The following is a 26,701-nucleotide window of genomic DNA, read 5'->3' as shown; positions in this document are numbered from 1 at the left end:
AACTGGGTTCAGGAGGAAGCAAAGCAGAAAAACCACAATGTGTAGCCTCACACCCTCTTCTGTATGTCTGATGTTTAGTTTTGTTGTCACAAAATGTATACAGTTTTACCTATAACATGCTCTGGTGATTGGCAACACTGTAGCTGAAAAAACCCCCAATTTTCTTATGCCTCCTGTTTTTCTCTCTGTTTTTTGTAGGACATTTAGGAATTAAAAAAGATCACCTAAATGATCCAGTCTCTAGACACTTGCTCTTTTTGTTAATTTATTCTGTATACTATTAAATCTTTACATTGACAAAGTACCTACTTACAGCCCGGTTGGTCCTCACTGTCCAAGTACTACATGAGCAGAAAAAGTATTTGGCTCAGTTTTCTGTCTACCTCCTGTCTTGTGACTCCAAAGTTTTATTTCTTAAATTCAGTTATGCTTGAACATTTTTGCTACATGACGTTTAACTAATTCTTACTGTCTGTTTCCATGAGAAACATAACATTGTTCTGAAAGAAGAATAAATAATTCCATTCAGTGACCTCTGACAACAGCAGTAAATGTAGAAAAGAAAATAAATTTTAGATTTATCAGGAAAGCAACTTTGATTTTGTAAACTTGCAAACTGTTCTATAAGCAAAATCTTCAGCTTGCTTCAGGCACCAGATGATTAAAGCTTAGGGAAATCACCTAGGCTGCTGCCTAGAAAGCTCAGTAGGTTACTTTCTCTCACTTTGCAGTTGATGAAGCCAAATACAATGCGCACTTTGCTGTCCAAAGCCTCCTAAAATGCTGTTTCCAAGAAAAATGTTTGGCATCTCAGTAATAGTTGTGAGTGGTTTAGAAATTAGTAGTGTATACTGGCTTTGTAATAGTGGTAAAGCAAATAAAAACAATAGTAGTTTATGTCAAATTTTCAGCAAAACCAACTTGTTAAATTTCTGCCATTAGGTTTCTGTCCATATAATTTAATGGAGATATGCACAGGCAGTAAATTACAAGGCATTCAGTATCTGTGGTCATAAGCTCTCCACAGACAAGTTAAATATATACATCTTCCAATAAATGATGTAGCAAATACTCACTGAATAGCTAATCTCCAAAATAGTATCTAGTGATATTATGGGAATGGATTCTAGCTCTGCATTGTGTTATGTTCCACAGAGCCACATTTAGTTGGAAAAATACAACATAAGAACTACCATGCCACACAAGTAACAATGCAAATAATAACAGGCTCTCCAAATCAAACGCTGAATACTATTTTCAGACTGGCGGGGGTTGTGCTAAATGTTGCAAGGACTGTTAAAGCCAAGCACAGTTTGAAGCTGTAAATGGAGGAGGAGGTTTTAGATGAGTCTATCTTGCCCATCTCAGCAATGAAAGTGAGAGGACAAGCTGCAGCCCTCTTTTTTTTTTTTTTTTTTTTTTAATAGAAGAAGGATGTGTGCAAAAATAGTGAATTCAGCAGAAGAAAAGCAAACCATCGGCTAAGATAAATTAGCTGTGGTTTTCTTCTACAGACATTCATTGCCAAGGAGACAACGCGGGGCCTTTCTTCATGAGAATTAAAGGTGCAAATATAGGGACTGATTCCATAGTCCAAAAAAGCACTCCGCAGCGATTGAGATGAAGAAAGTCACATCTTGGATGATTTCTGCTGAATGGAGCTGCTATTTCTTGGTGTTTTAGCTAAAACAGAATGCAACCTATCAGTTTAATAACATATATTTTCTATCAGGAACCAGAGCCAAATTCACAAAGGGGAGAAATTCCAGACTGATTTAGTTTTACCTCTAAGCAGTACAATTTTTAGCTGAGACTGTATGTACTTAAAAAGTGATCATTCTCTTTCTCTTGTTTGTATTTTACTGTGTTGGCAGAGGTGCCAGTGTCCAATACATTAGGATTTTTTTTTCAAGTAGCCAAATCACTATAAGGGGCTTTCAAGCCTGAAACTTCCTGATGACCTTAATTTACTTGTCAGATAAAAATGTCAAATGACAGACAAGTATACAGACAAGTATAATTGGAAGATGTGGACTTGTTAAAAACTGACAGAGAGACAGGTAAGGCAAAATGATGGAAATACTTATTTTTGTTTGAAGTGATCCTTCTAGAAATCAATAAAGGCACAGTGCAGTGAACAACACATATATAAGCACATGTGTATGCACATACAGAAACTCCTCACACAGGTAAAAGGTTACATAAAACGCTATCTGGGCAGTGAAAAGATAGCAGTCAGGGACACTCAATAATTAAAATTTTTACATCATTTTGCCATTCTAAATGAAATTCAGCATGTCTCTCAATCTCTCTGTTTTTTTCTCATTTCTCCAGCTTTCTCTTAAGGTAAAGTTCAAGTTGTAAATAAGAGCTTTAACATGTATTGTTTCTGTTGTGCATGTTCTTGAAACCTTCTCATCATTTCCTGATTTTTCTTCCTTCTTTCTTCCCTTCATCAGCTGTGCATATTGGTATATGACCCTGTGTTTCTCCTCAGGACTATTCTTGATTATGCAAGACAGAAAAACTCAGTTTAAAAAACAATTATGATAGGTTGCAAAGCCAAGCAAGTTCCTGCAACCTTATTTCATCTCTTTGTGTGTACATATTAGAGTGCTGCATTTCATGATTGAAGTACATGGCATTTTTTCCAGAATCTCATTTGTTAGACAGCATGGCCAGCACTCATATAGCTAAAATCATTATTTTGTTGTCTCTACACTGTCCAGTGCACGGTCTCATATCTGCCAATTATGCACCACACAAATCCGTCCAGTGATGGTTAGCAGCTCTGTGTTCAGAGGGATGAATGTGGCTGTACCATCTATGGGGCCACACTCCATTTGACAGTTAAAGCTGATAGGCAAGGGGGTGAGGAAATGCTGATGCAACAGGAATATGTAAACCACATAAGGGAGCTGAGTACCTATCTAGCTGGGCTAGCTGTTTTGTCTGGTAGTACGTTTCATTCTCTATGCCTGTCTGCTCAATAAGTTCATTTTGACAAAAACATAGTTTAAAAAATGAGTAGTATAAGACATGGAAAAGGGAGGATTTACTACTTATTCCAGCAGATGATTAGATAGTATACTATAACGTTTGGGTGTCAAAACACTTCAAACACATTGTGGCTGCAATTAACGTGATTAGTCACAGCAGTGATTTGACTTTAAAACTTCAACATATATGATACATGTACCCAGAAGAATACTATCCATATAAACTCTTCACTCCTGTTACTTTTAATGCTTAGCTCAGGTTATACCTGAAATGATATTTGAAGTGTCTAATTGCATCACTCCAGTTTCCTTGATTAACACCATGCACAGAAATCCCTTCTGCATCCAGCCTGATGTCAGTACTGTCCCCACCAACTACTCTTTACATCCTTGCCCTGTCTCAGCTCTTCTCTGGGATCTTCAGCCAAATGAGTGGAGGAGGAGCTGCACTTTCCCTCCTCTCCAGGCTGAAGGAAAATATCCCAAGGCTTCTTCACTTCCTCACTGGGCAGACTGGAAGGAATGGTGCAGACATTTTAGTCATGGTGGAAAAGGATGAAACACAGAGAGAACCTTCCATCTCTGTTCTCCTTTCTTTTCTTTGAGCAAATTTCTCCAAAAATCTTTTAAAAGGTTGTATATTTGGTATAAAAGGGCTGGAAGTCCTAAATGACAGCTCACTTCTGTCTCTTAGCTACACCCTTCAGTTTTTTCAGTTTGACATCTATAAGGCAGCAGACCTTCCAGCAGACTGAAAGATAAAAAAGTGACAGAGAGACAGCTAGACAGATAATAGTGAGTAACTGTAAGATAGAGGACTGTGGATGGTGAGAGCTGAAGCTCTAATAGTCAGGAACTGGCTGTCAGATGGATTTACAAGGCATTGTACACAACAGTGCTTAAGAAAAATAAAAGAAAAATATAAAGTCCAATTAGAGTAACCTTTCCATTTTCAGAAGTGCTGTAGTTCCTGTGTTCCAGTGAGCTGATGGGCTCCAATCTAAAGGGGAATGTGGGAAAGGGAGGAGGCAATGGAAAGGCAATCTTAAAAAGAACTTTTAAAAGGAAAAAATAATGCCATCACTAGCATAAGAATGTAAAACTTTTTGGTGTGTATTCGCTTGAAAAGCCTTCTTTCAAGTGCTCCCCCTAACATTAGCTTCCTGAGCAGTGGATGAATGGAAAGCCTGGGCAAGCAGTTTGCAATCTGAGCAAGAATGTTGCTCTTGTTTAGGAAATGCAGAGGAAAAGCAAAGTCTCTGGGGCTTCTGGGTGCTTACAGAAATCAGGTAGGCCAAAGTCAAATTTGAAGAACAAATGGCTAAAAAAATATGAGTAAGTAAATACTTCAAGATTAAAATGAGACATTCTGAGGTATTCAGTGCTCACTACTATTGAATGAACAGTAGGACTGAGCAGACATGGGGAGAGATCCAGCAAGACAGTTTCTAATACAAGATACGTGCCTTCTCATTTGTTTTTTTCAATCAGAAATTTAATTTACTAATGACAAAGCATCAAACATTCTAAAAAAATAAAATACATTTTGCATTGGTACGTCAATATCTTTCTAAAAATCCTAGGGATGGCTTCTCTGTCGTGGCATGAATCAGAGCATATGCCTGAAACAATGTTGGATCTCTATCAGAATCAATGATTCAAGATCCCTCCCTTGAACTTTGGAGTTCTGGAAAGAATGGAGCTCAGAGTCTAAATGACATCTGGTGGCAAATCCAGAATAGCAGGATTTGAGGCTGAAAAGTTAAAGATAGATTTTGTGGCTGTAGGAAGAGACAGAAGCATGTGAGAATTCAGCAGATCTGGCAATACAAGAAAGTCACCATCTGTGCCTATAGTAAAAAAATTAAAATTATTGTTTCATCAAGATCAGGGTTTTAAGCCAATTAATTTTTCACAGTCTTCAAATTTATGAAATACCTAATCAGGTATTCTATTAACATTTCTGATTTTTTTTATATTTTTACTGTTAACATTATTTATTTGAAGCATACAAAGTCGATGTTGCTTCTGGATTAAAAATCATCATGTGCTTACATTTATCACTCTGTTCAGCCCAAGCACTAGTCCACACTTGCACACATGCTAGTTTGCCCCTTAGGTCCCTTCTGGAACAAGCCACCTGGTTCCCTTTCAGATTTTTTTTCCTAATGTCAAGAAGGTTGACATGGAGAATACTCTCAGTTTTAGAACAAGCCATGCACAAGAGAGTTACAGCATGAAAACACTGCACTGCCCAACAACTGTAAATTGTTCAATATTTTACAAGTTCCTCTAGGCACAAGAGCCTCTGAGGTGATATAGTAAAAAACATTCCTCCAGAAAAAAAGAATGCTTTGAATCATTAACTTAAAAAACCCAACCCAATCAAACAAAAAATGTCTTCCATAAACAGCTGGTTAGAAGAGGGAGAGAGAAAAATAAAGAGGGAGAGAGAAAACAGAGATTAAAGCATGTTTGCCCTGGGACAAATGATTTCTTTATTCTTAGAATACATTTTATTCTATCCTAGGAAGGACCAGAGTTTTTTGTGGTGACTCAGATAGTTGGTACTCATGATACATAAAAGCAGGAACTACGAGTGAGGTTATGCTTCAATTTATAGCCACAGCAGTGGTACACCTGTGTGTGCTGGACTGTATGAAACCCTGTCGGCTTTTTTTGCCTGTAAGGTGCTGAAACAGGGAGACTGAATAAAATGGCAATAAGGAACATGGTCAAAAGCAGTAGTTACTATGCTTTGCAAAGGTTTCCCAGCAGCAACCTCTTAATTTTAACAGTGGAAGAAAGCCTGATAACATCCATTCATCCACCCCTCCTTCTTTGAAGCGAATTTTTCTGACTTTTCTAGGTAACTCCATTTTCTTTCACAAAGAAAGTACAAATTTTGCTCTTTTAGATGTTCCATTTATTGGTCTCTGCAGCAGGGAGAAGAGTTCAACAACAACATGCTCCCCAAGCAATGGCTGCCTCAGTCTGCTGGTCAGTAAGTGAGGGTGCTTCCCAAAAACCAGATCAACTTTGCATGATTAACTAACTTCTTTCATTACTGCTAGAGAGTTGGTCTTCTTTCTGTCTCATGCACCACCATTAATAATTATATCAAAATGTTTTAGTGTTCCTAGTAATGATGTATCTGGTTTTATCCTATATAACTGAAGTGGCACAGACAGTGTTTCAACCACTAAACTGGAGAAGCCATCACAGCACTGCCCTGCCAAGGACAGTATGTTTTAGGACATTGCTATACATGTCTCACAATTGATGAACCATTACTTTTTTACAACTTGTCTATCGCTTTAAAGAAAAGCCCCAATTTTGGATTGCTCACTTTACCACTATTTAGTAACAAATTATGTCAATATTCAAGCAGGGTAAACGGAATAACCTTGGATGTTCATCTGGAATTCTTCTCTAGATGCTAAGACATGTACAATTGGTAGAGAGCTGAAGCATGTTACAAGCTAATGCCAGTTGAGAAGGATTTCTATCAAACACATGACTTGAACTATTTTTTGTCATTTTTATGAGATTGTTGATTGATAAATTTTCTGTGACAACATAGACTTTTAAAAGACTATTCTTCCCAGCCTTCTCATGAAAATGTTAACTTTATATAAAATCAGTATAGCTCACATTAAATTAACTAAAATCTGGCTAACTGAAAGACCACAAAAAGTAATTGCAAATGTAGAATTTTCACCAAGTAACTTGTTTCTAATGGGTAGCGATGAAGGGACTTGCAATAGTCTGTCTTGGTCTAATATTATTTGGTATCTTTCAGAATAATTGAGATGAATATATATTAAAAAATCAGAAAATTTTCAGCTGAGCTGCATACTGCCAGAGTAGTAAATGATGAAGATAGGTCCTACACAGCTTGACTTAGACTGTTTTTTAAGATAAATGCATGCCAGCAAGGGCAAATTAACATTTATGTGTACTGATATAACACAACTCTTCCCAACCCCTCCATCTAAATGTAGCTCAGTATCTTGGAATACAATGGTACTGACAAAAAATGTTGTTATGTTCCCGTTATTCAGCTGTGTAAGACAGCTGTAAGAATGCTGTAGTTCAGGCAGCAAGTGCTTAGACCTATAAGTAAAAGAAAACTGAATTATAAGGAGGTAAGAAGTGTTAGGTCTGTTTATGGCATCATAAACAGATTTCGTTTTCCAGCTTAATTTAGTAACAGGTTCAGCTCTGATGTTATACTTCAAAAAGGATGTTAAAATTTTGGAGAGCTACAAAATGATTCAATGTTTGGAAAAACTGGTGTGTTTTTAGTGAGAGAGAGCATTTATATCACTTACGGGAAAGACAAGAAAATTCTTAAAAACGGCAAACACATTTAGATGAGGAAGAGATTTCTGATTGTATTTGGCTTCTAATTTGGCAAGAAAGGGTTTTAATTATGAGGCTTAAGCACTGGCACCATCTACCTATAAATATGGTGAGCTCCCCATTACTAGAACACTTTAAATCAAGAGTCTTTGTATATGGCAGATGTTACATTTCAATCTGATGTCATTAGCTGTCCGGAAAAGTTACAGAGTTACAGACATTTGGCCTGTGTTATGAAAGAGGTACAAATCGAATGATCAGAATCATCTGATACTGCCTTAAAGATTAGAACAGGGCAATTTTCAAAATACTACTGTGAGGAAGTAAGATATCTGGAGAGAAGCAGGGCATCATTTGACTGGTCACTGAGTACTGCTTCAATTAGAAATAAGTAATATTTACCAGCAGGCACTTGCTTTGCTTTTTTCCCCCCTTTGAAATCTAAAGCAGTACTGTATAAATATTTGAGTAAGACCATAGTCCTTTGAACTACCCTTTTAATTAAACTGAAGTCTTTATCTAGCTCCAGGTACCATTTCAAACAGTGGCAGAATTTCTCTTGACCTCTATCTCAATGGATCATAAACAAAACCTCTTCTGTCTGCATTTCCTTTCAATCACATGATTTATATTTATAACAAATCAAATACTTTTAGTCAGGCACAAGCTTAAGCAATAAATGTTGGTAAACATCAAATATATAATGAGTATTTATGTTTCACTACCAAGATTCACACTGAGAGCTTAGATGTAATGGAGGTAATAAATGTTTAAGAGTGTTGTGAGCTCTAACTCACCATGCAGCCCAAGAGCCAGTTTCATTAGTGCAACTGAAGGAGACGTGGGGCTGGGAGGGAGTGGGTGGAAACACACTCCCAGCAGATGTTTCTATCAGCAGTGCCAATGCGACAAATGTCATTGGAACCACAGCCTTCCTGATGTAGATGGGTAAGTTCATGTTTTCACAAACATGACATAGGCTCACAGAGGTTTAAATACCATTTACTTTTTATAAGAGTTATGGCCCTGGGAGCCCAAAGCCTTGCATCAGAATATGCAGACAGGATCTACTGGAATTCTTGAAAGCACCCAGGTGCTCGACTCCTATTCAAACCAATTGGCTTAGGCACCCAGAAAATTTTAAAAAGTCCAATTAGGCATTAAGCACTTGGAAATCTATCCCTAAAACCTTTTTGAAATAGAAGTTAAGAAGAAATTAAAATGGAACACAAACCCATGGGTATTCTTGAAAACACTTACATAGTTTTGAGTCTGTACTTTAGCTTAAGCAACTTGAATTCTAAAACACTGATGGAAAACATGGTATACGTAATTGGTTAATTAAAGTAATTTCATTAATGAGTGTTTTAGTGTTGTATCTACTACACTAATTTTATCTCAAATGCTTGTAAATACCTTGTTTGCAGTTTCTTTGAACATGGAGGGCAATACCTGACTTAAAGAAAAAACTGTTCAGAGCATGAACATCATACATAGCATCAAGCCTTTCTGCATATTCTGTAGAAATATGCAGGCTTTCTGCTTCTTACTGGCAAATTTAGTAGGCTTATTGGTTGACGGAAATGCATATAGAAGTTTTGGGGTTTTTTTGTTTGTAGAGTCTAACAACTACAGAGAAAGACTCACTATGTTCTGGGAGCTTGCATGAAGCTGTTGTACTTCCGTAAAGCCTGCCTAATGGTATTTCTAGATTAAAAGGAAGGCCTTCTTTAAGCAAAGAAAGGATCATAGAATCATAGAATATCTCAAGCTGGAAGAGATCCATAAGGAAATTTTGCAGAAGAAAACATTCATTCCTTCAGCTGCAGCATTGGGCTAAAATTTTTATTTGTTGTTATGAATCCAGAAGTGTGAAGCTGAGGCTTACATTTTTTTTTTTTATCATATAGCAGTGGTCATTTTGTGATAAGCAAATGGTATGTATTCAGCCATTCAAACTCTCAGTGTCTCACTGTTTTAGAATTAGATGCTACTTCTGTTGTATTGGGGTTTTTTTCCCTTCAGTGAAACTTACTTTCATCTCCAGTTTCAAATTCAAACTTCTGGCTATAGCCGCTGTATCCTGCTGCCGTCCTGACTCTGATATGAAATATATACTTGGTGGCTGGCTTGAGACCTGTGATGATAACACTTGGAGCCTTGGACCTTGTGGAGGAATAGCTGAGCTGCTCATGCTCCTGAGGGACAAAAGAGGGGAGAAATGGTATCAAATTGAGTTGTACGAACTTTGCAAAAATGATATAGCAGAACGAAGCTCCATATTCTTCTCATGAATGTAATATGTGTTTATAAAAGGAGGTGCAGGTATGGGTTTCTGTACTTTGATTTTGTGCTATAGTCATAATGTATGATATGGCCTTCACTTAGATTTCAATTTTTTGTCTTTAATCTTGTATATAAATACATCACATTTTTGTGACTTGGGTTAGTAATTACACTGCAGTCAAAACAACATGGAATTAGTACAAGACTACATTCACAGAAAATGGCACCTAGAATGGTTGCTAATTGTTTTTGCACAATGGACAAACTAGGAGGTCAGTAAATACTAGTAAGCTGTAAAGTAAAGATGTGGGAGTATTCAAATACCCGCTACTCACTTCTACCCGCAGGTAGTGCCAAAATGCCGGCGCTATCCGTGGGTAGACCTGTGGGTAAAAGAAAATAAAAATTAACTTTTTCTTTAAAGTCTGCAAACTTCTAGCATGGTTCTACTGCTTCACTGCTGTTGAACTTAACTTCTCTTTCCATGTAGTCATAGATGAAATTCCCTTTCACACTGTATAAGGAGCAAAACTCTCTGCAAAAGTTCCCTGCTAATCTCCTAGCAGTTGACCCTGGGCATCTGCTGAGGATTCCTGACTCTTGCAGAGATCACTGAGAATTACAGTGTGCAGAGATCACTGGGAATTACCACTGCAGACCAGCTGCTGTAGTATGGAGACCAGCCACATTGATTGCTGTGCAAATCTAAGTGCTGCTTTGCTAGACAGGTCACTGGTGATACTTGTACATGAGGTGATGACTTAGAAGAAGAGAGAGTTTATTCCCTGTCGTTAGTTACTGTCACTTGATAAATCAGTAATCTGTAATATTTTATATGGTGCCTTAAGGCTACCTTTACTTTGTTGCAGCAAGATTTGTCTCCAAACTGACATATGAGCAGAAATGTCCTTGGCATATGCTTAACAATCCAACTGTAATACCCACAGGGCACCATATACATTTATTATACCATGTAGTAATATTAGAGCATGTATAAAGTATTCAAAGGGTGCTTCCAGCCTGTTAAGAAGGAAACAATATGGTTCACAGAAGAGATATAACCAGGAGAAGAACAGATTTCAGTTAAGAGTCCACTGGGTTCTTAATCTCTTCTGATCAACATACATATATTTTTTATATAAAACAAACAGCTTTATATAAAACATGCTGAGTCAAATTCAGTCATGGTGTAACAAAGTCACATTAGCATAGGGCATCAGGTATATCAGTATTATCCCAGTAGGCATCAAGGAGATGGCTAAGAAAACCAAATAAAAAACAAACACACAAAAATAACCTAATGATTCTGTTAAGTGAAGAAGAAGGAAGGCAACAATGACCAATATCTAAAATAACTGCATTTAATGTTCACTTCAAACAGTGGAAATAATTTGAGAAACTACAGTAAGAGGAAGTGCTGATTTGTTCTACAGTCTATTACCAGATTTTGAAACAGCAAGAAGTGTCTATTTAAATTGAATAGTAAGACACAGTGTACATGTAATCTTGTGGATAGTGACTATGATTAATATACTATCTAACAACTTCTACAACTACCAGATCTCCCCCAATTACTTGAAATGCTATAACTTTACTTTGAACAAGTTAGTGGATTTTAGACATACAATTTTTAAAGAAATTTCAGAAAATACATTTTCTTCTGACAGAACGCCAACTGGTTAAAGTGATTTTTTTTTTTTTTTTTGAGATTAAGCTTGTTTCAACTTGAAAAATAGCATGTATGTGAACAAAAAAGGTATAATGGGTTAATACTCAGATTTGTGAAGAGCTAGAGAACTCCCACACATACAGAGGAGTTTACATACTGCTTTAGGGACATTTCACAAACATTCAGTGTGACATGAATAGCTAATTTCTATTCTATAGCCTTGTTATATGTGCAACTTCCAGGGACTTTGATGTGTAGAGTGCTCATATATCTTAACATGTAACTTGGCCAGGGTATGCAAACTTGGAGAACACAAGACCTGAGGTTATTTAGTAATGAAGCTGCTGACTAAAGTGTGTACATTTCTGCCCAAAGAGACCAAGTCTTTCAACACAAGCTAGTGACCAGCTTAAAATCAAACTAAGAATTAGAAAAAAAAAAAAGAAACACCTGATTTTGCACTGTCCTAAGACCACACTGAATCATAGGTATGGCCCAATGTTTGTGATCTTGCCTGTTAAACACAATATCAATACAAGACTGCTTCTGCACTTCAGTCCAGGTAAAGACATGACATCCAGTGAAGGAAAGATTCTGGATATGTTCATTAAAGTTTCTGTAAACAGCAAATGCTTGTTTTATACAGATACTGGTATGCTTCAGTTTAAAGTTTTAGCGAGTACTATGTGCTCCATCTGTCATGACCCAGACGTAGGTGGGCAGAGACTTTACACTCTGGAATGCTCTGGAAATTTTTATTTAGGCTCCACAACCTGCAGGATAAGGAGGAGACCAGCATCCAAGGGATTTCACTGTATGATGTAATAGTTGCAAGCCATTTCCTTTTCCCAGACTACCTTGCTGCTTGAAATCAACTTCTAAGCATTTAACGATTTACTGTTTTTTCTGACCTGCTGGAGAGATTGCAGAAATAATTTGATGGAATTGTAAAAAGAAATAGGTTCCTTCACAGGAGGATGGAAATGGAAATTTGGTCAAAAATTGGTGGAGACTCCACAAGATCCAATGATAAGGATTTACTCCCTGAAGCCTGCTGAACAAGGCTAGTGGCTGCAAAGAACTGGGAATCACTTCCGAAAAAAACAATCTGAGCTGTATCTGTTATGTTATATCTGTTACTACAGGCTAACTACTGCTTGTATAAAACAGCATTTAGGATATAGCGGTTCCCTAACCAGGGATGTGGACAGGCCGTTATCAAGCATAATTTATTATTTGTAGTTCATCAAAGGTAATGGGTGTGACAAGGACTGTGATGGTAACGTTTCATCAACAAAATGTGTCCGTCCATGTGGGCAGGCTGTGGCTAACAGCAGCTTCCCGAGGGGCAGCCATCTCTGCTTGTCCCTTCTGGGCAGTGGAAGGTATTTTGGTCACCTCTAAGGGTTGTCTGACTTGCTGTCCCCTCACCACGAGCCTGGGGCTGCCTGCAGGTGGGCCCTGAGGGGTCCCATCTCCGTGCCCTCCCATCTTTTTTCTTCTTTCCTTTCTGCAGGCTCTTATGCCATCCATCACACAGTCGAAAAACGATGTCTAGGAGTACATGATCATAAAAGTAATACTGTTGTTATACAGGAAAGGAGGTAGGATTTGTTATTGCAAGTGAAACAGGGGAAAGGGAACCTGTCACCTTGGTGTGTTTGAGAAGAAAAAGCTTCAGAAGCCTGTACCTGAGGAGAAAGTTGCTCAAACTCGAGACAAAATGATTAATAGCTGGAAACTTCACATTGTTTTATGTGAATGTTTCACACAAAGAAATCAGCCTTTTAGGACTGGATTCATACATAAGACAATTCTCCAAAGAGCGGATGCTTTGCCATTACTCCCTCCTCATGACAAGACCTGCAGCTGACCTGAAAAGCCAGAACTTTCCACAGAGAGATGCAATTTGAAGTTGATGGGGGTGACTCTCAAGATTGGCCACTCCTTCTGCCATGATCTTTCTCAGGAAGGCTAAAGATGGTTTCAGAAGAAAACAATACAATTCTAGTCTGCAGAGGGGTATGGGATGCTTTGTCCTATTCTTGCCGCAGATAATATGCACTTACTTTGGCATGGATTCTGGGTTCAAAAAGTGAATTTTAAACCGCGGGACTTAGATGTACTTCTTGGATGTTAGTGTCTGCTTTTACCAGCCCCTGATTTTATGTTGTGGCAAAATTTAGACACATATCAGCCCTCCTGCCATGCACTCTATTTTCCATAGAACGGAAGCATGGTTTTGTGGGCTGGAGGGAGCCACAGTATGCCCTGTGACATAGCTCTGACCTGGACAGTGACAGGACCAGGATCAACGGGAAATGTCAAGGACTACATCTGTCCTGTATTTCTTGATAACTACAGAGGACTACTGCAAAATCTGCAAAAGAAAAGTTTCACTGATATCGCTGTATTTCCCGTTGCATGTAAGCAGTAAGTGAACTGTTGGCCATCATATATGGCTCAGAGTTCACATAAAAGAAGTACAAGAAATTCTCTGATCCTTCACATTAATATCAAAGCAGCATTTGTGATCTTAAGATGGCACAGGACTCCCAAGAAGCCATTCTGAGAATACAGGGGCTGAGGGTTTAAACATAAGTTAAAGAAGTCTATCTAATATAATATGTAACTACCAGTCAGAATCTGATATGAGGAAATTCAGAAGACCTCTTCCATAGCCTACTACAGATTTCTCTTGGTGAAAACCTGTAATTAAAACATAAAAATAATCCAAATGACAAGTAATGCCAATGTTATTACACAATTAAATACCAAGCCTATGACCAGCTATCCAAGTTAAACAGACTTCTATCATGAACTTTGAAAATGCTATCTCTATTTCTAAGGAAATTGTATTTTTCTTATTGAGCGAATTCTTTTATCGGCTGATTCAGTTCTGATTATGAGAGACTGTTCACAAATTTGGGACACAGTCTGTGCATGAAAATGAATACCTTTTAGAATCAAACTCTTTCCTGCAGCCACCTCCGCATGAGCATCTATCTGTATCTATCCTAATTTTATACTTGGCTTTATAGTCAAGACATTTTTTCATATCTAAAGAAACAGACTGAATGAATGGAAGTTACAATGGTGCTAATGGTCTAAGACTATACAAACTGATTTAATGGAGTATCGGGATCAGAGTATAAAAAATAATGAAAAGCCTTCTGCTTTTGCAATGCACCAGAACAGCTGGATCTGTCCCATCAACATATGCTGTAATGAAACATTTCCACTGTATGACATCATCAGTTTAAATGACAGTTCTTCACTCCCTGAAAGTAGCTACTTTATTAGTGAATGTAATATTCATTCAATACCCAGATGTTATATTATCGTGATGACTATTACCATTTTTCTCATATGCTCAAAAGAAAGGGGACTCTCTGATGACATTATCACCTGCAAACAGATAAACCTCCACATGCCACCCCTATGTGAACATGCCACTCTCCAATTTAATCCCCACCTTCCTTCAGAGGGAAACAGCACAGAAATGAAGACTGTGCACATATATGAAAAAAAATATTGATAAAGTTTGACCAAAATGTGATGAACTTTTATCAGTTTAGACTCAAATGCAATTAATGAGTTTACAACATTCTGATGATATGGGTGAGAAAACGTACATATAACTAAAAATGTTTAGTGTAAAAAAAAAAATGCAAATAAAAGCTGAAATGCAGAATTTTTCTTACAGTGCTCAAATAACCTTTAAAAGATTAACTTTACCAGTGAAGCACTGATAAAAATCCAGGCACTTTCAGGCGTACAAGATTTGTCACTGTTAATATTTGAGTGGGAAAGAGAAACATGGCTCTAATCAAAATACTATCAGTCCTTATTTTAGCAACTGAAAAATATAATCAAATATAATTTTCTATCATTTAGAATATATAAGATCCAGGAATTACCACTGTCTTGCAATTTACTCTGTGTCTAGCTTATGTTACGAATGACAATCAAGGTGTTCAGTTCATTGAGTCCCACGAGTAACTGAAGAGACTTCCTAAACTGACATGGAAATGGTTTTCAGAGGCTTCTGCCAGACCAAAACATACTTATTGGGTACCTACAACTTCAAAACGTGTGTGTGCAGAAAGAATGCAGGGAGACAGTAATTGAATTTACTATCAACTGCTTGCAAATACATTTTCTAGTTTATATCTATTGTCCTCCAACATGAAAATTCTGTACTTAAGCCATACAATCCCGCTTAGCCTTTTCAGAGTGCTATCGCTTAACAGAGAGAAATACTAATAGAGATTCAATCTATATACCACAGGGACTAGATCTCTCCTGTGCACTAAAGCACAATGTCAAAGCTGAATAAGTAGCACATTAAAGTAAAGAAGATTTTGAGTTCTATGATTTAGACATCATCGATGTTTAAATAAAAGCACCAGTAATAAAAAAGATTCTTTTATGAGACCATTTGGTCACATTTTTCCTCTTTCCTAGATACATTAGTTTGAAGGATATACACAGTGTGACCTACAGAGGAAGCATCATTATTTTAAAGGAATGACCACAATTCTGGAAGATAGGAATTTTTGTTAATCATAGCTCTGGTCCATCATGAAATGAAATCTCCAACCTCTTCTTTACTTCTCATGGAATCAGCTATGATGTCACTTAATTACCTCCAGAGTCACCTGAACTTTAATGTTGCAGTACACATTAGAATAAACCATTAGGTAATTACTAGGTGTAGTCAGTATGTGATTAATTAGTTCAAACAGAACCTGTTAAAGACAAATAACAGCTAACTATGGAGTTTGTACCTACTGTCTGTGTTTTCCAAGAAAACCATAGCCCACAACAGCTCTAATTTATCTAATGATGCCCTGATTTATACTGCCTGTATTCCTCTTACAGCTAATTTGTCCCCAATGTTTCTCAAAAAGTATTTTCTTTCTTTGCAATAAAATATTTCCATAATGTGATTCCTGAATGCCTATTGCCCCATGTCATATCTTGCTTCTCATCTTACATAAATTGTTGTAGATTAAGAGTAATTACACTGAAATCAGTAAAATTACCTACATCTGGGAAACTCAAAGTCTGTCTTTCAAAGCTCCTTTATATTTACTAATTTTGTGCATGACTTTCTCTTAGAAGACTATTTTGACCTACAGTGTATCTGTTAACATGAATGACAGCAGTAGTATTTGGAACATATTAGAGAAAAGACTCATAGGTTCAAAAATGTGCTTCTAACACTAATTACTATCTGATTACAATATGATCAACAGGCTTATATAAATTATCATTGCAATATAGAATGATAAGAAAAAATTACAATAATAGAAATAATAGTCAAAGATACCGTTGATATTCATAAAACAACACTTCTAAAAATCTTGTACATTTGGTTTCCAGCTGACCAACAAACTTAAAGTAAATTTAGAAAAGTGATTACGAAGATCTGAGGACCAATCTGAACTAAGACAAAAACTCTAACAGGAAAAAGTAGGGCCATAGAGAAAATTGTCTGTGGCTCTAGTATTTGCTTCAGAGAAGAAACCTGCAGCATTTTAAGGCATCGGCCACTTCAGGTTGTAATCTTCTTCCCTCCCTTCTCGACCTCCCTTGTGATTAATCGGAGATGTAACAGTTTGGGGAGCTGAAACACTAAAGTGTGCTTTACCTGTTTGGCCTTTCAATATTTTATATTTTGATTGCCTGTCAGTCAGGTCATCACTTTCTCCATACATCAAGCGAAGCTCTCAACAAGAAAAGCAGAAGAACAGATAAGCAATCATAAAGAAAATATGGAAAGGTCAAGACCCAGCCAAACCTCATTTTAATTGGATTATATACTTGGGAAGGCAGAAATGAGTTGATGTGAGGTGAACCATGAAAAAAGAGAAAATTCAGCGAGGAGAGATGAGGACAGGGTGACTCTAAAACAGTGTTAACATTCTCGCCAGCACAACGAGGTGAGAGGTGGGCAGAGGAAAAGCTGTGTGGTTAACATGGCTGGCCAAATGGGAACAATACATGTGAAGGCAGCAGATAGGACACTGCTGATTGTACTGACAAGGAGATTAAATTGAAAGGAATAAAAACAGGTCTGTGCCTTAAGTTGGTGATGGAACAAGGTGCAATTCAAAATATAATAAAGGGAGCTGGGGAACATGACTTGAATTCTCAGATAAGCACAGATATTAAATTCCATCTTTCTCGAAGTTATGAGCTACTCTGATAATATTTGTTTGCTAATTAAAAATATTTAACAGTATCCTGCACCAGTTTCTCCAGAAGTCTTTCTAACTTCAGCATATAAAAAAGTCAGCCTCTCCAAGTTGTCCCTGAAGATTTTTCTTCTCACTCATTTTAATTTTCTTTTTCCCTGCACTGTCTTTTCCATTTGGGAAGAAGCAAGGAGCTACTGCAAGCATGAACGAGCTTACTAATGGTAAAAATCAACTCAAGTAGTATTCAAAAGTTTTGCTGTCATCTTTGGACAGTAAAGCAGAGTTTCGTCTGAGATACCTAACACTAAGGTGCACTTCATAATGAGATAATAAACCTGCTGACAAATACAGCTCAACAGGAAACAAAGGCAGTCCTGCAAATTTGAAGACTGGAAGCCTTCTGTGACTTTCTTTGTTGTAAAACAAGCCCAGAGAACTACGTACATACAGGCAGTGGGCTAATTTCCAAGCCATTCATTTGGTATTTGAGATTCATAGTTCAAATTTCTGAATCAGGTCCTGTATATGCCACTGCAGACCTGAGACTCCACATAAGCAGTACAGGTTCCTTCTCCCTATGCTCACCTTTAACACTTCCCCAGAGTCCAGCAATCTGCAGATTAGTGGGTTTCTGAATTAACTAAATTTGCTTCACTATGTTTTACAGCTCATGGACTTTTCTTCCATTAATTTACTTAATTATTTTTTGAACCAATTTTGCTTGTGGCATCCAAAACATCCCTAGGCAACAAGTTTAATTACAAACTGTTTTTAAAAAATACTGGGGTTTTTTGTTTTAAATCTGCTTCCTGGTCATTTTATTGAATATACACTAGTTCCTTGCCTATAAGAAATAGTGAACAATCACATGAATATCAGTGATTTGTTAGTCAAACTCAACATATCTCTCTATATCATAGAAACGGTACTTCTAGTTACAGATGGGAAGTAGGTCACTGGATAATGAAATTTTTAAATTGAAAATGCAAGACCCTGGAGGAAAGATAACAAAAAGGGACAACTCATGTGATGTAAAAAACCTGCAATGTAAAAAGCCACAGTCCAAACACCTGAAGGTCTCTAAGCTGCTGAGACATATGGCAGGCAATCTTCTCAAGCCTAATATTATTAGCATTGGTAAAATCACAGCTGCACACACAAAACTGCTGCATTCCTTCATGGCAGAACCCAAAACTGTGGTTCCCCTATTTCACATTGAAGTGTGAAGACATTTTTAATGTAAGGAAGCATCTTACAACTGAAGTTGCATTTCAATACAATATCAATGATCCAATTTTTCAGAAGACTTCTACAGTGATGGTGCCTTGCTACAATACAATGCAGCCAATGCTCTGTTCTAACAAAAAAAAAAAAAAGCACAACATATTTTCAAAGTTGTGAAATTCATGTAAATGTACCAACCCTAAAAATGTAGTACAACACTGAATCAGCTACACAAAACTCAGCATTAATGGTGCCGATGACAAAACCTGCTTAATTTACCTAATTTCAGAATCCCTACAATATCCATAGGTAGATAGGTTCAGGATTTTGATTAGGGCTACTGCTCTGTGCTGGACATTTTGCCAGGTTTGGAACACCTTGCTGGAAAATTTTAGCTGTTGTGTGTAATGTACACATTATTACCAACACCCTTGTGAAAACTACATACTTTATTAAAATTTCTTGAGGCAACAAGCCTTTCCAACTCCTTTTTAAAATATGTTTCAGCCTTTCAGGGTGTTAGGACAGGTAGAGAAACTGGGCTGACTATAACAGCGGTTTGAGCCCAGGTTAAATCTTCTACATAAGTACCTTCTATTCTTAGAAGAGCAGACTAATGCTCGCTTTTCTGTTTTCATTTGCTACTGAATATTTCCTACCTGGAAAATACAGAAAAGATCCTTACTGATATACAACAGCTTGGAAACAAGATCTACTTAAAGCAAAACTATTCATAGTTGTCTACTTGGTTCACAGATACACATAAGAGAGCTATTAACTGTGGTTCAGTGGTATGAGTAAAGCTGACGCTTTTATTTAAGTAAGCAAAATCCTTTTATAGATAGAATTGACTCAGATTGCTATTGTGAATCTGGAATAAATTACTGAAGTCAATAGGACTAATTTAAATCTACATGAATGTTATATGATAATGAGTCTCCCACATGCTAACTGTGTGTACTGTTTTTTGGGACAATTACTTTTCTTTTCAAAAAAAATCAGGACTTATAGAATAATGTTGACAATATTAATATAGATTTTAAAGCAACCTAACAAAAAACAATTTTGGAGGAAGAATTTTGGCTCTAAAATACAAAGTCTGACACTAACTGAAGTTTGACTTTAATCACTTCAATACAAATAATAAATGAGAGTCAAGAGGGAATATGCTGATCTATATATAGGGACAATCCTTTGAGATTGTGTAGCATTTTTCATTATGCAAACCTCTTCAGATATAACTATATCAATACCTATTGAAAAGTCACGGAAATATCATATTTTTTGTGTATTTGTGAGTATGTGTGTGCATCTTTTTGTGTCAGTGCAGGCAGACAGCAAATATCTATCTTGTAACGTTAACTCAAAAGGGCTGAATTCACCTCTGGTGTCACGACTATATTGCAGACCCTTGCATTACACCAACAATAAATACAGCATATTATTTGAATTTATGTTTTCTTCAAACACCTCAGTGAGTTAATAGAGGAGGATAAAGCAAAAAGAGAAATGTTTTCCCAATTAGTTTAACATGAATTTTAAAGGACAAAGTAAACAATCTAACACGTAAACTCAACTTGTTTAACAAGTAAGCAACTTTAACAAGTAAACTAAAAATTGATGGATGGACCACTCGGCGGATAAGGAATTGGCTGCATGGTCACACTCAAAGAGTTGCAGTCAATGGCTCTCCAAGTAGAGAGCGGTGACAAGTGGTGTTCCTCAGGGGTCGGTGTTGGGACCGGTGCTGTTTAACATCTCTGTTGGTGACATGGACAGTGGGACTGCGTGTACCCTCAGCAAGTTTGTCATGACACCAAGCTGTGTGGTGTGGTTAACACACTGGAGGGAAAGGATGTCATCCAAAGGGACCTGGACAGGCTTCTGTGTAAGCTCCATGAAGTCTAACAAGGCCAAGTGCAAGGTCCTGTACATGGGTTGAGACAATCCCAAGCACAAATACGGGCTGGGCGAGGAGTGGATTGAGAGCAGCCCTGAGGAGAAGGACTTGGGGGTATTAGCGGATGGAAAACTGACTATGAGCCAGCAATGTGCGACTGCAGCCCAGAAAGCCAACTGTATCCTGGGCTGCATCAGGAGAAGTGTGGCCAGCAGGTCGAGGGAGGCGATTATGTTCCTCTACTCTGCTCTCATGAGACTCCCCCTGCAGTGCTGTGTCCAGCTCTGGGGACTACAACATAAGAAGTACACATACCTGCTTGAGCAGGTCCAGAGGAGGCCATGGAGATGACCCTGGGGGGGGGGGCTGGAGCACCTCCCTTATGAGGAGAGGCTGAGAGAGTTGGGGTTGTTCAGCCTGGAGAAGAGAAGGCTCCAGGGAGACCTTATAGCGGCCTTCCAGTACTTAAAGGGGGCTACAGGAAAGGTGGGGAGGGACCCTTGATCAGGGAGTGTAGGGATAGGACAAGGGGTTTCAAAATGGAAGAGGGTAGATGTAGATTAGATCTAAGGAAGAAATTCTTTCCTGTGAGGGTGGTGAGACGCTGGCACAGGTTGCCCAGAGAAGCTGTGGCTGCCCCCTCCCTGGCAGTGTTCAAGGCCAGGTTGGACGGGGCTTTGAGCAACCTGGTCTAGTGGAAGGTGTCCCTGCCCATGGCAGGGGGGTTGGAACTAGAGGATTTTTAAGGTGCCTTATAACCCAAAGCATTCTATGATTCTAAAATGCTGATTTTACACTTTCAAAACTGACAAAGCAAGTTTTGTTCCCACTTTCGTATCAGGGATGTGCCCATTTCTAATTCAACTAACTTCAGCAGAAATAATATTTTTGGAGTTGGTAAAAACAAAAACAAACAAACAAAAACAAACAAACAAACAGTCTGAAAAATTTTAAAGAAATTTGCAGACAGTTGACAATACCTTTTTAAAAATGAAGAGCTGTCTCAGTCACTAAAGAACTGCCATTTTTTTAATATAATATGGTAGTACTTCTGGCAGTATATGCAAGAAAACCAGATAGTCTGTGCAAGGTCATTGCAAACACAAGATGCATCAACCTGGTGAAGTTCCTACAGCAACATAAATGTGTTTATGAGCAGCAGGTGAATTCCTGCAAAAGACTCTAAAGCTATTAACTGCTCGGTAAGGAGTACATAATAATAGGTTGTTAACTCACCCTGCCTGACAAGAACATCAAGAAAGGGCACTTTGAAACTATTAATACTAATACATTAAAAAAAAAAGAGAGAGAGAATTTTTACATTATGTTTCTTTAATTCAACAAAATAAACATTCATGATTTTATTAGGCTACAAAACTAACAAAACTATGTGGGAGTTACTGAATAACATACCCTTTCTATGAATTCAAGTTGGCTAATGAAATCATGCATTTAAATTGAAAGCTCCTCTAATGTTCATTTTTCATTCCAACAACCACCCCCCCACCCCCCCCCCCCAATCCACAGCTTTTATTTAATACATGGTAAAATGCTTTTACTAATATTAAACATAGAAATAGTATGTTCTATTGCATGAAAATGGAATGGCTCTCTTAAAAAAGCTTCCTCTTTCCCTTTGGATTTTTCTCCCTTCTCCCAGAATGACCGCTTTGGGGACATCACCGCTTAATAAAAAAGAGGTTGCTTATATTATGCAATCAGTGGCTTTGTAACCATTTCAGCTGAAAAAAATATTAAAAGTGGAAAACTAATAACAATATGTCCTCTGCATGGTTAGTGTGCAGTTGCAAAGCAGTCTCAGAGGAGAGGGGGAAAAAGGGAACTTTCTCTGGTTTTCCCCCAAAAATGAATACATGTCTTTTTACCCGTATCTCCCCAAATATCTCCTGAATTGCAGAAAAGGATTGCAGAAAAAAACTGTAAGCGAAATGATACCTCATATTGGAACATTCTTTCATTTACACAAAGATATAACCTCACTTATGTCTCAAAGTACATATCTCTTTGATTTAATCTGTGAATCCACCTTTATGGTTGTGAAAGAACATTTTATGAACAGTAAGTCATTTGTGTATTATGAAAACACTGTCGTAGCTTCAGTTTTTTAAAATAAAAATGGGGTCATAGATGGGGTCATAGATGAAGACTTTTGGGAACTTTTAAGCTAGTTCTTATATTAAGAAGGTCTAAAGGAAACATTCTGCCAGATTTTAGAGAAATGGAGACCTGGCCATTGTATTTAACTTATAAAGAAGGAAATTATTTTTGCTTAGATGGCCATCTTTTGACAGCTACACGAGTTATATTTAGGTCATTGCTCATGAAACTCACCATTCTTTTTGTAAAAATATGTCAAACTTTCAAACCCAAAGGTTGACTCCTGAATGTGTTTTAAGGTAACTGAGGGAACTACAACTCTAACTTCAGATACTGCTAAAACTTACTTTGCCATAAGGTGAACACAATGAAACTAGTTAATAATAACAACAGCAACAACAATAACAAAATGTTTTGAGAGTACATTCGCTATTTTGTTAATTCAGGATTAAACATGTTAAACTTCTTACCACTTTATTTTTTGCAAGTATTAAATCCCCTTTGAAGAGACAACATTTCTTTTTTACAATATGTTCATCAAAATCATCTAAAGTTTGTCCTAGGGAAGGAACTGAAACTTACTGCACTATTAAACAGCTGTTTCTGATTTTTGACCATATGTAATCACATACTTAAGATTAACAGCTGATTCCTGCGGTTAACATTATTATTCTTGCTGGGTCAGTAAACTATTTTTAAAACTATTTTTTCTGAAGCTGAAATGCCAAATGGCTAGAAAAAATGTTTAATAATTCCTTTTGTCAGGAATCAACCTCTGCTATCAGTGGAGTTAGCTTTCTTGGCTTCCTTTGAGGTATGGAACTAGCAGTGTTTGTTGTCTTATAACAGTTTACATACCTCCTATGCCTATGTCTGAAAGGTTTTGAAAACCATTTATTCAAAACCATTAATGCACTTTTACTACATTTGTGCAGGTCTTTTGGAAGTTACTGGAATAAGCATTGTATATGCAGTTTTCCTTGGGGAAAACGGTATTGGCTACAGACAAGAACACAAGACCAGCAGAGACTGAACTATGTTTTTTTTTAAATCAAATCTACTAGGCTTGCTTAAACAGCATTATATTTCTCGTTGAGACTTTTTGGTTCAGCATGAATGACAATAGTAATAGCTCTGTAGGCTACTTTATTATTAAATACAAAGGTTTAGAAGCTATCTCTAAATAATTGACAACAACGATTAGGAGACTAGCCAAAGCAGGCACCTAATGGAGACGGCCTACTCAGAACTTCTTTGATAAACCCTTTGCTGCATGTAATTGATATTTAGAGGCCAGGTTTCTTTTTCTCCTAATAGTAATTATATCAGTGTCATTAATAATGGCTGCTGCAAGGTCCTTAGGTTCTTTCCTGCAGGCAAAAATTATATCTGGTCAGAGAGTCTTGTAATTATTCACTCTCATTTTCAACAGTTCTGAGACCTATTTTTTCCTCTTTTTAGAATCTAAGGCTTTTACAGTTCTTCCCTTGGGAAACTAGGTTAATAACAGCAGAATAGGAAATCTGAGAAGCTTGTTTAACATCACTTACTATGCTAAAATAAGCTAGGAGATTTCATTTTAATGATTATCTCCCAAAGCGCATTTGTAGTGATTATTTCTTAAAAACATTCACCAGACATGGTTCATTTCCCAGGAGCACTGAATGCCTAGGAATGCCAGAGGTGCTCCTTGGAGCCCAGGTACCTCACTACGACATGCTGATCTCTTCCTGCAGCTATGGTCAAATACCAAGGTCTGTTTAGTACAAGTATCCAAAAGCTCTTATACATCCAAATTACTCAATGTTCTTGTTTTTATGAGAACATGAGAAAATGTGATGTAAATGTATTATTGCATGAGCCTTACATTTCTTGCTTCTAGTCACATCAGAAACATTTTACTTGTAGGCAGCAGATTGCATCTCAAATAATTGAAAAATATTACGGGAGCTAAGCATTCATTTTAAAAGAGAATGATTAAGCATGAGGCTAAAAATTGCCCAGCTGATCATTCAACGCTAACAGCATAGTGCTCGCTATTTTATACTGAGTATACTCACTGACTGGCAAGACACCTGAAGTGCTCATATGCTCATCCCTATTGTTATAAGCTTTTTCCTGTTCCCCAATCTTGTCATTGATGTTGACTTTAAAATTTAGTCAGGAAGTCTGCAAGGTTATCAAGCATGCTATGGTAGGTATAGCAACAATAAAAGAATATGCCCAGAGAAAGAACCAGTACATGCTAACCGTCCAGCCACAACAATACCAAAGGAACTATGCCCGCTCATGAATAATGTCATACAGTCTGCAGGCTTCCTTCAGCCTCATGTGGATTGGAGCTGGTGCATATATTATTCTTCACGATTTAAAAATCTAACATAAAAGCAAAAACCGAACCAAGAAAGTATTAGCTGGTACTTAAGGGAAATAGGGAAGTTGTAACATAGTTGTGTCTGAAAAAATGTGATTTTTCTAACTCAGTTAAACATTATGCAAGATTGTAATTAAAGAGGTGGAAAGACTGGCACGGTTTAGCTATTTAATTAGTAGGGAGGTTGAGGGTCTATGAACCTCACACATGTCATACAGACCTCACAGAAAGGCACAGGGCTATAGAAGAGAAATGACTAATTTTACTTCACCTTTCCAAAATGTCACCCAGAAATTCAGAGGATTGTCTGATCTACGTGACGTGGCTTCTCATAAGAAATGTCCATATCTTGTCTAATGAGAACACGTATGGCTTCTGTTCAATTGAGGTTAGATTCCAGTCAATATTCAAGTAAGGTCAGGTTCTGCCTGAGCAGGACTGAATTAATCTGAGAAGAACATAATGAAATATCTCCTTAGCTGGAGAAGACACAGAGGAACGTCTATTGTCCTAAACCGGGATAAGTCACATGCCTTACACTGGCAGATCACATGGGAAAAAAAGATGGAATGAAACAACTTGGGCATGTGCTTGAAAGTGAGCTTGGTGCATTCCTAGGGCTCCCAAGACTGTGCTATTGCTGTGCTAGGCTTCAGTGTGGTACTGAGCATAACTCAAGATTATCTGTTCCTCAAAAAGTGTGGAAAAAAATGGCAGGTGCATACCTCTATACATGCACCGAGTGTCACCTCTTTTTGCCATCAGAGTGCAGAGTATGTAATCTACTGTACATCCACACTTCTATGGCTTTGAAATAATATGGTGCACATATTTCTAGACAGATAGATTTGCTTTAAACTACAGAATACTACTGCAGGTAAACAATTCTGAAAGACAAGATTACTTTCTTGTTTATAATTTTTCATATTAATTTTTGTTAAAATAATTCTGTCATTCAAAACATTACACACTGATGGTCTTAAATCTTCACATTATTCCTATCAAGTCATTTACCTCAAGGTCTCTTACATATTTTACTAATCAAATTCAGGATGGCTCATTTTAATTCATATTAATGAATATTCAAAGAAATAATGGTGTTTGTTTTAATATTAGATTTTAAGAAGGAGCATAATTTCTCGTAGAAGTTAAGTAAATACAGCTGTAGAGTGATAGAAAAATTAACAAGGTCATACTGTTTTCTAATTCTTTAAATCTGGTATTTTCTCTATCTCTCGGCTCCGTCAGCTCTTCATCTCTTTTTAAAATCTCATTGGAAAACTAATTTCCTCCTTGCCTCTACTACTCACTTATTTTCTCTCTTTCAGTTATTAATTCAACTCTAAATAATACTGGAAAGGAGAAAAAGTCATATCTGACATGCTACATATCCTGTCCACTCACTTGTTTGGATGTGGGTTAAAATTTTAATGTGAAAACTGCCCGTGAGTTGCAAATTGAGTCTGCCAACAAAATGAAATATTTTGTCAAAGGGATTTGGCTTTAGTGTAAATTTCATCAAAAGACAAGAAAGCGAAGAAACATCAGCCAGTCCCTCCA

At 37.3% G+C, this 26,701-nt stretch overlaps 1 protein-coding gene across 3 annotated transcripts in view; it reads right to left on the bottom strand.

The window, feature by feature from the left end:
- The window catches only part of EPHA6 (EPH receptor A6), a 527,052-nt gene that overhangs the window by 127,156 nt on the left and 373,195 nt on the right, over nucleotides 1-26,701 (bottom strand). For 2 of the 3 annotated variants that reach the window (XM_074856950.1, XM_074856960.1), the window contains exon 7: nucleotides 9,400-9,562. In XM_074856950.1, the coding sequence (XP_074713051.1) occupies nucleotides 9,400-9,562 (163 nt within the window). Of the gene's footprint in view, nucleotides 1-9,399; nucleotides 9,563-9,985; nucleotides 10,034-26,701 lie in introns of all 3 variants that reach the window. The other variant, XM_074856969.1, reaches the window with a different exon arrangement.

This window comes from Strix uralensis, chromosome 2 (assembly GCF_047716275.1).
Source record: "Strix uralensis isolate ZFMK-TIS-50842 chromosome 2, bStrUra1, whole genome shotgun sequence".
NCBI lineage: Eukaryota > Metazoa > Chordata > Aves > Strigiformes > Strigidae > Strix > Strix uralensis.
Note: the sequence above shows the minus strand (reverse complement) of the source record. Positions and strands in the feature narration are given on the sequence as shown.